Consider the following 12960-nt stretch of genomic DNA (forward strand, 5'->3'; position numbering starts at 1 on the left):
TTTCTTTCTTTCTTTCTTTCTTTCTTTCTTTCTTTCTTTCTTTCTTTCTTTCTTTCTTTCTTTCTTTCTTTCTTTCTTTCTTTCTTTCTTTCTTGTGTCTCTTGTAGCCCCGGCTGGCCTTGAGCTCCCTATGTAGATGAGGGTGGCCTTGAACCCCAAGCCTTTGCCAGTTGAGTGTTGGGGTCACAGGTGTGACTTATCTAATACCAGAAATTGAGCCAGGGGCTTACATGAATGTTGGGCAAACACATTACTAGCCACATCTTATCCCTCAGAAGGTTTTGAGGAGCGTTTCCCCATTTTATATGTCTGTGTTCATCACGTGTCTCTTTAATGTGTCACCTGTTGCCTACCAGCCTCTTTTTAGTTGACAGTGTTAACTGGAAGCTATATTCTTACTAGCTTGGGCATGTCTCCTGGGCTTGGTTAGTTGGATCTGATGTCTCCTCCACATAGGCTTTTTATTTTTACTTTTACTTTATATTGATGATGGGACCAAGTGCATCATGCTTGCTATGCAGGCATTCTACCACAGTGGCGAGCCTCTAGGCCTGTGTGCTTTTGTCTTATTAACAAAATTAGAAAAAAATTATTTTGTACATACGATACTGGGGTTGTAATCCAGTGCCTTAGACATGTTACGTAGGTGTCCTGAGTCACATCTTCAGCCCAGGCTAGTGTTGAACAAGTGACCTCATAGCTCCTTCTCTCTGTGCTAGCAATATAACCATGTATTAGCATGCTCAGCTATGAGGTGATTCCTTCCTACAAAACGATTATTTTTAGCAGATGTAGAGCTCTTGGATATTTAAAAAAAATCTGAGCACATTTTCATATCTAAATGTAATAAAACATTTATCTAGGGTGTAAGGGATGGTTCCTGAGAAGCGCAGTGAGTAGCATGTAAGCCTCATTCCCCTCTCTCCTACTGTCCTGCTGGTGGAGGTGAGAGGCAGCTAGCATGCAACATGGGCTCCGGTGTCAGGACCACCATGGCACAAGTCACTGACAACTGGCTGTGTAATATGGACTGTATTAGTTGCTCTTGTAATAGACAAATGAGAGGATAATGATTCTCTCACTTCTGAAGACTTGGTGATTCTTAGCTTTAGTGGCATTTGCTGCTCAGACCTAGTAAGAACTTAGTGGATTTGACACTTTGACTGTAGATCAGGCTGGCCCTGAACTCGCAGAGATCTACTTCCCTCTACCTCCTGAGTGCTGGGATTGAAGGTGTGCCACCATGCCCAACCTGCATTTTTATTTTACACCAAGGATGCACCTCAGTGTCAATGAGAGGCCAGAGGACTGTTCATCACTCTGATGTTGAGAGCTTTGTTGGAGGACATTGTACTCACTGGAGACACACTGCATGGCGGGTCAGTTGTCCTCAGGACTGAGTCTGGTCATGTAAATTGTGGTGACAATCATAGTGACGTACAATAATAGAGGTTGTAGAAGTGACTGTGGTATTAGTGTGCAAACGGGTGGGTACAGGGATTCTGGGATATTCCTGGGAAGAGATAACACACAATATGTGGGAAATATAAGGAAAGGGTGAAGTGGATGGACATACAGACGTATGTGTTGTCCACGTGTCTCTACTGTCCTGGGTAAGTGGGCAGGAGCAGTTGACTTTCTGTCAGTTTGACATAAACTAGGGTTATCTGGGAAGAGGGAGCCTCAGTTGAGAAAATGCCTCCATCAGAGACAAATCTGTGTGGCATCTTCCTGATTAATGACTGATGTAGGAGGGCCATCCCCTGTGGGCACTGCCACCTCTGGGCAGGTGGTCCCGGGTTACATATAAAAGCAAGCAGAACAAGCCGTGGGGAGAAAACCAGTAAACATTGCTCTCTACCATCTCCACGGCACCTCTCTGGCTCCTGCCTTAAGTTCTTGTCCTGACTTCCCTTCATGACACACTATGAGATCTAAGCTGAAATGAACCCTTTCCTGGAGCTGCTTTCAGTCACAGCCTTTCCAGGAATCGGACGCAGACTAGGGCAGGAGTGTGGTGGTTAATCTCAGTCATCCAGTTGATCGAATCCAGGATCGACTGTGGGCCAATTAGGCTAACCTTGCTTAGGTTAATTGATGTGGGAAGGCCCACCATTGTGGGTGGCACCACTCCCTGGGCTGAGTTTCCAGACTGTATGAATAGAAAAGTGTACATGTGACCCCAGCACTGGGAAGACAGACTGGAGGATCCCTGGAGTTTGCTGGCCAGCTAGCATGGCAGAGTCACTGAGCACTGGGTTCCATGAGAAACCCTGTCTCATATGTTAGGTAGACCGTTACCAAGGAGTGACAACTCAGGGTGACCTCTGGCATCTGTATGCATATAAACCTGTGCACATGTAACACAAGTACACATAGAATACGCACATATGTACACAAACATATACATATATACAAATACACATACACAAGCACACACTTGCATACATACATACATACATACATACATGAGTACATGAGTACATAGCTGCATTTACTGTTGTTTTCTGCTTCCTGGCACACAGGTGTATTTTCTCAATTGAGAGTCCCTCTCCCAAGATACTCTATCTTGTGTCACGTTGACATACAGCTAGCCAGTATATTCCTTTTTTCTGTACTTAAAATAGTTACTCTTGGGCCATTGAGATGGGTCAGCAGGTAAAGACACTTGCTACCATGTCTCATAACCTGGGTTTGATCCTTGGGACCCTTGGGAAACAAATTCCACAAATTGTTTTTGACTTCCACATATGTGCTGTGGCATTGTGGGTGTGCATGCACACTAAAATAAGTAAAATGAAATAAAACACCTCTCGATGTCTTTGATTGTGGTAATTTCATTTGTGTTTTCTAAGCGCTGTGTTGTGTATTTAGTTCGTGTGTGGCATGTGCATACTACAGCACATGCATGGAGATGAGCAGACAGCTTTGCAGAGTCTGTTCTCTTCTCCACTAGAACCCGAGGAATGGAAGTCAAGGCCTGCATGCAGGTGCCTTTCCCACTGAGCCTTCTTGCTGGCCTGAGACACGTTGTTCTCTATTTGTATGTTATTTGTACATTTTTAAAACTTCATGTAATCCGTACATGTAGGATGCGGTCCATTTCAAATGGTCATCATGTTTGTGACTGGGCTACAGCAAGGGTGGTTGATTGATGCCATCTTGCCTCTGTGCTACGGCTATGCTGTTCATTGGTTGATTTTATGGGTGCTATTGATTCAGTGTTAATGACCCATCCAACACATTGCATTGGGGATACAAATGGGGACAGTCTTGTTTAGTTTTGAGGTTGCATTTAGTTTTTTCAAAAAGGTCCCAGTGAGGGTATGGGATGTGGGCCAGGGCTCCTACCTACTATGCTTGAGGCCTTAAACTTGATTCCTAGTACTACCTCCTCCATCTCCTCCACCTCCTCCTCCACCTCCTCCTCCACCTCCTCCTCCACCTCTGCCATCTCTGCCACCTCCACCACTACCTCTGCCACCTCCATCACTTCCACCTCCTCCTCCACATCCACCTTCACCTTCTCCACCCCTACCCTCTCCTCCTCCACCTTCTCCTCCACCTCCTTCTCCACACTCCCCTCCCCCTCCACGACAATCATCACCATCACCATCTTCACTTCCACCACCACTACCTGGGTGTGTGCCATGGTATATATCACCATGCCTGGTTTTATGTGGTAGATAGAACTCAACTTTGTGCGTGCTGAGTAGTACTCCATTGTAAAGACACACTGCACTTCAGCTCTTCATCCCATGAACAGCTAGCTGTAAGCACAGAAGCCTGGGTGATATTATTGGATGATTTTTTTTAAAACTAAAAACATCTACTATTATTAAAACCTCACTCATTGAGAACATATCCCAACTCATTAACTTGAAAGTAAATTGGGTGTGATAATTTCATTGAGGCAGTCAGCCTTCCACAGTGAAGTCAGAGAACATTTAGCAGAGAGAATTCTGGGAAATACAGACTCAGCTAAGAAAATGTAACAGGGAGGAAAGCAGGTGCTTGTTTGCTGTTGTATGAAAAGGCAAAGGCAGGGAGCAATCCAAACCTTCCCTGACGTGGTCCTACAGGGAGCTTCTCTGTGTGTGCCCATGTGCAGTGTTAGATAACAAGTAGACTCAGGCCTAGCTGGGTCAAACAGAGACGCCCACAGGGCCTGTTGACATGGAGTGGCCTCTGACTTGGCGTCATGGCAAGTAATTACAGAATGGCACTCACCTGGTTTTTCTGCTGTGTTAGCTTAGTTGTGACCTGTTTGTGTAGGGGGGAGAGGGCTTCTGGTGCCACTGAACCCTACAAACTTAGGCTTGCTTCTTGCCTGCATTCCATTCCACTCGGGCCTGGTTTTATCTGGAGCTGGCCAGGCAGTTGCTGACCTATGCTTTGGAGGCAAGCAAAGTGCCAGGGGTTGTTAAACGGATGGCTGAGTTTCCCCAGATTCACTTGAAGCTGGAGGCTTTAGTTAATAACACACTCTAGAGTTGTTTTTCCTAAGACTGGGCCCTGGTCTGACTCCAATTTTAGTTTCTGTGGATTTCATGTAATTCTGTGTCTGCCTCAGCTTTCAGGAAGCCCTCAAATCCTTGCATGCCTGCTTGAGTATGGAGAGGAGTGGCAGATACATGGCTAATGTTTAGGAGTACTTCTGCCCCACAAAGAGGGATGGATCCTGAAACCCGTGCTTTGTAATCATAGAGAAGTACAAGGGGGAAGGGGTGGAGCATGTAGTGGGTACCAGACCCTGCCAGCTGCAGGTGGTCCAGGAGAGACAAAGTTAGGAGACCAAGAGTTAGGTTTGGAGATAATAGAACCTTCCTCACCAGCTCTCATAATGCTGTGGGGGAGTTACTGAAGTAGTTGTGAAGATGATTCAACACCCACAGAGTGGTCACCCTTGGACAGGACTGGGGCAGGCATGCGATGGGTGGAGCTAAATGCTAGGTGGTCTAATGGCCTTTGCCCTGGGCCCCTCTGTCTAATTTGCTGCCTTTTGTCATCATGATGCCCTAACTCCAAAGCTACTACCATCTGGTCACAGAATGTTGGCCTGGAGTTACCCATTTCCACTCCCCATGCCACCCTGGTTTAATTTCTTCCCAGTTCTGAGGAACTGGAGTGTTTTGCGTGGTCTCTGTCCTTACTTTTCTCCCTCAGAGCAGTGCAGAGGCTATAGGATGGGGCCCTCTCTGTCTCTTCTGTCCTTTGTGTTTGTTTCTTCTCTTTCTTTTCTTAAAATCCTTCCTTCCTTCCTTCCTTCCTTCCTTCCTTCCTTCCTTCCTTCCTTCCTTCCTTCCTTCCTAGACAGGTCTCACAAAGTAACCTTGTTTGGCCTGAAGTTTGCTATGTAGACCAGGTTGGCCTTGAACTCACAGAGATCCACCTGCCTCTGCCTTCTCAGTGCTGGGATTAAAGGTGTGCACCACAGTGTCCCACCTTTTCTCCCACCTTTGTATTACCAGAGCTCAGAACAAGGCCTGGTACCTAGGAGCTACACAGTGACTGCTCAGAGTGCAACAGCTCAGAAGGCCTGGGCAGAGGCCCAAGAACTTAGGGAGAACTTAGGGAGACTGTGATTGCTTTGACCTCATCTCTTCATGGGCATGCTCTGAAGCTCCCATTTCTTTACTTATTGAGAAATTCAGTTAAATGCACAGCAATTGTAATTTAATTGAAAATGTTAACTCTAGATAGGCATTTATGATATAATATCTTATAGTACAACAAGGAACAAAAGTAAGAATTCACATGGCAGTAAGTACCAGGCCATGAAATTGCAGTTTCCAGGTGGGCACGCTGGTAGATTCTGCCTCTGAGAATGTCATCTTGCTTTGTGCATTGTAAACTATGGGATGGGAATTAAGAGTTGAGACTTGTGGACTGGGTGTAGTTAACGTCAGCCCTTCCCCACAGGACTGATTTGTTTTTAAATTGACTTTGCATCACCTCCTGGTTGGCATCCTTTCTGGTCCTGAGGGTATTCCTGACTTATGTGATTCATACATAAATGGGGGTGGGGCTTTCAGAGCTCCCCAGGTCTGCACATCAAGGTGTCGCCCGCGTCCCACTGGCGGTTCACCTGCAGCTTTGGAGCCCACTGTGCTGCTGCTCCCTTCCCAGGTGGATTGATGAGTCCCTGCTTCTCCTCAGGGTGACCTGTCTGTGTGCCCAGTTTGAAGCCGTCCTTCAGCATGGCATGAAGAGGAGCCGCGGATTAGCACTCACCGCCGCAGCCATCAAGCAGGCGGCGGGCTTCGCCGGCAAGACCGAGACAGGTACCTGATATCACTTCTGACTTGCGGCTTAGTTTAGTCTCTCCATAGCAGGTTCATGTGTGGGCCTGGGCATGTGCTGTGCCCAGAAATCCCTGGAACGAGACACAGAAGCAAAGTCACTGCTGTCTGCTTCTTAACTTAAATGATGCCATTCTGTGCACATGATCCTCAGAGCCATGTGTCACCAGCTCCTCTGGGTTTGGTAGCCTACAGCCATGGTGCTTATACTATCAGTGTGGGGTAGCAGTTATTGGGAAATTAATAATCTGTTTTAATTTGATGCAGGGCGTAGTGAGGCATTGCATGATTAAATGTCTTCAGCAACACCAGAAACCCTGCAGGTCTCAAAGCTCAGAGTTCTGCTGCCATTCATTTCAGTGTTGTAAAACACTGTTCCTGAAGATAGGGAACACTTGGTGCTTAGTGGGACCCTGGCCCTTGGATAGTCTTAGATGTAAGGTAACTTTTTCCTCTTCCCGGAAGTAGCCTAGGTCTTTGCTGCCTCCACTGTGTTGGTGAGGAAGCTGGCAGGTAAGGGTTCTGTTCTGGCTATGAACTTGGGAATGAATTGTGTTATACAGAGATGGCCTGGCATCTCTTCATCCTTTCCATTTCAAAGGCAGGTGTTTTGAGACCCTCCCTGTGGGCGTCATCTACAGGTCCTGACTCCTCCTTGTCCCCATGCTGATGCACACATTGCGGCTGAGGAAAACGTGTCCTTTTCCCCTTAGCCCTCTACAGCAGAAAGGCAGAGCAGGTGTATGTGGTAGGTGTGTTGGTGGGAATCCAGCCGAAGCCTCTCTGCTTTGAGATGGGTCTCCTGTGTACCTAGAACACACATTCTTGTCAGATGCCTTCATAACAAACGTACGGCCTCACTAGAGACCAATGGGGCTGCCTGCTGGACTTTCAGCCTTTGGCCTTGGGCTTGCAATCCTCTTGCCCGAGCCTTGTCTGTGTTGGTAACAGATGTGTGCCACCACGCCTGGTTCTAGGCCTGCCTTCCTTTCTCTTAGCTCTTCAAACCTACGATTCCTGTTTATCTAATGAGTAACTCATTTTCAGAAATGAATGTTCTGTAAATCAAGAGACTGGGTTTTGGGAGTCCTTTCAGAGCTGAATTTCACACTGAATTTCCTTTAGTGCTCCCAGGTTTCCTATAAAGGCCAGCTAAGGTGCCAGACATAGTGGTACATGCCTATAATCCTAGCACTAGGGAGTTGGAGGCGTGAAGATAAGAATTTGAGGCCAGCCTGAGCTCCGTTAGATCCTGTCTCAAAAACCAAACCAAACTAAGACAAGACAGGTAAGGAGGAGGCTAATCCTCAGAATCTGGTGCAGAGGCCTCCGTGCTTGTCAGTCAACTTCTACCGGCTGCCTTGTCCACCTCGTCTGCTGGTGTCAGTAGTTTGTAGCTCTCCTGGGATGCATCCTGTCTTCCCAAGGGGGAATCAGTGTTCAGACTGCTTGGTAAGATTTCCCTAGCGTTCCTATATTTGCTGAGCCTCCTTTTTTTCCCTTTCCATCTTGACTTGTTAGTTATCTTAATCTATGGGGCAACCAGTGGGTGAGGTCAGCTGCTGGCCACAGAGGCAAGCTGGATTGGGGGGGGGAGGGCTATTCTGACCTTGTGGGAGTGTCCAACCTTAGTGCAGCACACGGGGCAAGCGTGGTCTCTGAGGGTATTCGACAGGATGTGTTGACAGGTCCTGGGCAAGGCTGACTTGCACTGCTCACATGAGTGGCCCTTCCTCCCCAACACCCTGAGTTTTCACTCTTCCCCTCACCTCCTCCTCAAGTTCCGACCTCGGCCTCACAGGGAGATAGCTCTCCCTGGGCCTCACACACTGGATTGTTTTTGCTTCTTGGTCTTTGACTCTGATAACCAGGAAAGCCCCGATGCCTTTGCAGCGTTCTGGGTGCCCCCACACCCCGCCTCAGCTCAGCATGAGTTTTCCTTCTGCACCTGGGAAGGTGGGGGCACAGGCTCTGTTGCTTTATGCTGATTTGGATGCACAGCTGTGCCAACTAGAAGCTGGGGACAGAGCAGACTGGCTTAGCCCTGGGGTGGCTGCCAAGGCCTCATTGTCATCTCTGTTGGCTGCTTTAATTAACCATTCACTGACTGCTAGACCGGCCTTGGCTGATTAAGACCTCTTTCCTTGCAGGAAGTGATTAAGAGCCTCCCAAGGGAGGAGGGCTGGTGGTTTATCAGCTGGGATCAGGTCAGTGGCTTCTTGTGGTTGGTTGGGGAGCCATGGGAGCAGCTCTTTATCAGATAGATATGAGCTCCTGCACCCCCACCCCCAAGATGTAGCACAGAGGTTGTGACCTGTGGCCTAAGTCGGTCAGGGTTGACATCTTTCTCTGACTTGTCAGATGGGCACAGTGGGGACATCTCCCCTGACTCTTGTTTCCTCAGTGTAAGATGAGGCAGTTGCAGGCCGTGCCTCCTCACAGAGGGGTGGTCAGGCTTGTGAAAAAATTCCAGGCCCAGGTTCAGGCATCCTGCATTTCAGTCATCTTCTGAGTAGTTGATACTGTCCTTGTATTAGAAATAATGGCACAGGCGTCATCCAGTTAGCCCATGAGGCTGCTCTATCAGTTCTGTTTACAGTTGAGAAGCGTGGTCTGGCCCAGCTGGGTACTAGCTCAGTGATGGGATGCTTGCCCAACATGTGTGAGTTCATATGTTCAATCCCCAGCACCATAAACAAAACAAACTCATTTCCCTCTGATGAGAGGGAAGCTCCACCTCAGCACAATGACTGAAAATAATGATCTCATTGGTAGGGAATGTGACGTGCCTGCCAAGGGTGTGGCTTGCCTTTGGTCTTCTGGGGTTGGGCACGTGGATGGCCGAGCTTAGTAACTCATTTACATATGTATGCATGCATGTATGTATCATATTTTTTATTTACTCTTTGTTTGTTTGTTTTTCGAGACAGTGTGTCTCTGTGTAAGAGCCCTGGCTGTCCTGGAACTTGTGTAATCCCGGCTGGCCTTGAACTCACCTGCCTCTGCCTCCCAAGTGCTGAGAATAAAGTTGGACGCCACCACTCCTGCCTTATTTTTAAGTTTTTAACACTTAAAAATTGTGGAGTTTCATGTTGAAATAGGGGTTTCTACTTTAAATTTCAGCCTGCTGTTCCTGGGCCCACACTTGCTCTGTGGCTGTGGTTGGAGCTGAGTACACTGGCTTCTGCAGGTTGGATAAAGGTTTTTCCCCTCATTCCAATCATGGTCCCCCTTCCCTGCTGCCCTGAAGCTTGCGATAGTGTTGTCTGTTGTCCGCTATCCTCGTTGTCAGGGTCAGGAGGTGGGAGCTACTAACCCCACAGGCTGGCTGTCCCACGGGCCGGCTGTCCCACGGGCTGGCTGTCCCACAGGCTAGTCAGTGTCTTACTGCTGACCTTTTCAGCTCATGGTCCAGAGGAAAGGAAGCAGATTTGAGCACTTCCGTCCAGATTCCCACTGTGACCTGTTCTGAGGGCTGAGTGAGGATGCTAAAGCATTTTGTGTGTGTTCCTGTTCATGCGTGTGTGGAGGACAGAGGTAGATAACATCAGATGTTTCTTCTATTGCTTTCTGTGTTACTAGTTTTCCTGTTTTTGAGATAGGGTCTCATTACATCTGGTACTCACCAGTTGACTAAACTGGCTGGCTAGTGATCATGGGGACACTCCTGCTGCTGTCCTCCAGTTCTGGGACTGTAACACCTGGCTAGCTGCTTTCTTTATTGTGTGTGTGTGTGTGTGTGTGTGTGTGTGTGTGTATGTGTGTGTGTGTGTGTGTGTGTGAATGCATGCAATGGCTTGAATATACAGGTCAGAAGACAATTGTGGTAGTTGGTTCTTTCCTTCTGTGCAGGCTCAGGGACTGAACTCACACTTGGTAGCAGGTACCTTTACTTACTGGTCCATCTTTTCATGTTGAAATAGGTGTTTCGGCCCACATATGACTTTTTCTGGGGCGTTTGGCATTTGAACTCAGGGCCTCATGCTTGAACAGCAAGCACTCTTCTTGAGACAATTTCCCACCCTCACAGTGTATGTTTATAACCTCACCTTTGGTGAAGTGTTGAATATAAGGTAAAGACACAAGCGCATAAAACGCTGCATGCAGCCTCACTGTTCTCAAGCCACTCACACTCCGATTACTTCGGTCTCCCCCAGCCTTGCCAAGAGTGTCCGTAGCTTCTCACACAGGCCTTTGTCTTTCCTCATTTTGGAGGAAACATCATGGCCGTATTTGTGTGGGTTTTCACCATGGCTTTGTGAGGTTCTGCTGGGCTGTGGGGTACCAGGAGCTGATCTGCGTCCACTGATGGCTTCAGTCTACTCATCTGCTTTACTAAGGGATGCACTGGGCCGCTTTCACCCTGGAGCTGTTACGGCAGTCCTCCTGGGACGGTTTGTGTGTTTTGGAGGTAAAGTGATGAGTCGTGGGGCTCACGTACCCGAGCTGGAGACTGAGGCTCAGCTTCTGTAGGCAGGAGCTCTTGTACCAGATGTTAGTGGTTCTGCATCCTTTAATCTGAGCACTGGGGAGGCAAAGGAGGTGGATCTCCGTGAGTTCAAGGCCAGTCTGATCTACAGAGTGAGTTTCAGGATTGCCAGGATTTCATGAGGTGACCCTGTTCCCCCTCCCCCCAAAGGAAAGAAAATCAATTGAAAGCAATTTATTCCATAACAATAGATGTTAAATATTAAAATCAAATCCAATGATACATAAAAAGAACTTACGTCATTACCCAGCTGGGTTTGCTGGGTGTGCTGGTGTGGCCTAATACAGTCCTCAACCTCAACCTCAACAGATTCAGAGTGAGCATGTGATAAAATACAAGCTACCTAAGGATGGGAACTCTTAGCAGCCCATTCCCCAACAGAAAGGAATGCTCCCAGTCTTAGGAAGTCCTCTGAGATCAGGATCATGACAAGCAAGCCCACATTTCCAGTGTAGTTTGGTGGCATATGGCAGATCTGCCAGGGGAAACAAAGCAGGAGAGGGAAAAGGAAACTTCGTTCTCTGCAAAGGATCTGTGAAGAAGGTAAAGGACGCCTGACTGCAAGGTCTCCCTCAGGGAAATGGAGTACAAGTCACTTCCTGTGCAAAAAAGGAGAGGACCCAAGTTCGAATCCCTAGGACTCCCATGAAAAAAAGCCAGGTGCAGCGCTCCTGTGAAGATCTGGAGGTGAGACCAGAAAATACCCTGAGCTCCTGGGTTGGACAGCCTGTCACATACAGCCTGTTACACACAGCAGACAAATAACACAGCGGCCCTGCCTCAAACAGGCGCAAGGTTGTCTTCTGACCTCCACATTCATGCTGTGACATATAGCGTTCATATACACCTAAGTACATGTGTACATGCACACTGGTACATGTATATACATGTAAATAAAATAAAATTTTTAAAAATTTTAGAGAAAAGGAAAGAAGTATAAATCCAAAAACTCTACAAACTATATAGTTAATTTAATAAGGTTATTAGATACATAATTAATAAACAAAAAGTAACTGCATATCTGGGTACCAATAAAAATTAAGTATTTTTAGATGCTACTTTTGACAACATAAAAAGTCTCAAATACCTAGAAATACCTAAGCAACAACACTCATGGATACCATAAAGCACTAAGAAGCAATAGGACATCAACAAAGCAGGGCTACTTAAGGTTCACAGACTGGCATCCGGGACTAGGGACTGAGGTGTGTATTTTACCTATCAGAGCAGACCTGGCCTCCTGGTTCTCCCAGCATCTCTCAGTCCCTACCTGGAATACCCTGCCCTCGACCTTGAACTTTTTAGCTCGGGAGATGGGCTGCCATTTCCCCAGAGGCTCCTCCCTATTATGGTCCAGATCTTTTGTGTACTCTCTCCCTCCTCCTCTTCCTCTTTCTCCTCTCTACACAGGCACCCTTTCTTTCTTTCTTTCTCCCCCCTCTCCCCCACCTCTCCATGGCCAACTCCCCTGGCCTCCATCCTTGGGGCCAGTGAACTTGCCAGAGAGCAGCTTTCCAATAAACCTGCCTTTAATATATTCTAATCTGGCTTGAATTGACTTATTTCACTGGCGGAAAAATAACCTATTCTCAGATTGATCTTCTAATTTAACGCAATCCCAACTATGATTCTTACAGTGATTTTTTTGTTTTTGTTTTTTTGTATATGTGGAAATGGACAAGATGATTCAAAATGCAGAACTCAAAGAAAAGTCACAACAGCCTGAAACAACAAAGTCCAGGATTTACACTTACCAGATACAAAGACTTCTCTTAAAATTACAGTAGAGGAGACAGGGTGCTATTGCTAAAATCACTTACTATTAGGACATAAACATTGTGTGTTGGCTAGGTTTATGTCAACCTGACACAAGCTAGAGTCACCAGAGAGGAGGAAGCCTCAAGTGGGAAAATGAGTCTATAAGATCAGGCTGTAGGTAAGCCTGCAGGGCATTTCTTAGTGATCCACGGAGGAGGGCCTAGTCCACTGTGAGTGGTGCCATTCCTAGGCTGGTGGTCCTGGGCTCTATAAAAAAGCAGGCTGAGTAACCCAGGAAGAGCAAGACAGTAAGGAACACCCCTCTGAACCCTCTGCATCAGCTCCTGCCTCCAGGTTCCTTTCCTGTTTGGGTTCCTGTCCTGATTTCTTTCTTTCTTTCTTTCTTTCTTT

At 47.2% G+C, this 12960-nt stretch overlaps 1 protein-coding gene across 2 annotated transcripts in view; it reads left to right on the plus strand.

Annotated features, from left to right (window-relative positions):
- The window catches only part of Snx29 (sorting nexin 29), a 416575-nt gene that overhangs the window by 30089 nt on the left and 373526 nt on the right, over positions 1-12960 (plus strand). For both annotated transcript variants that reach the window (XM_029544359.1, XM_021209353.2), the window contains exon 4: positions 6160-6284. In XM_029544359.1, the coding sequence (XP_029400219.1) occupies positions 6160-6284 (125 nt within the window). The remainder of the gene's footprint in view (positions 1-6159; positions 6285-12960) is intronic.

This window comes from Mus pahari, chromosome 12 (assembly GCF_900095145.1).
Source record: "Mus pahari chromosome 12, PAHARI_EIJ_v1.1, whole genome shotgun sequence".
Lineage (NCBI taxonomy): Eukaryota > Metazoa > Chordata > Mammalia > Rodentia > Muridae > Mus > Mus pahari.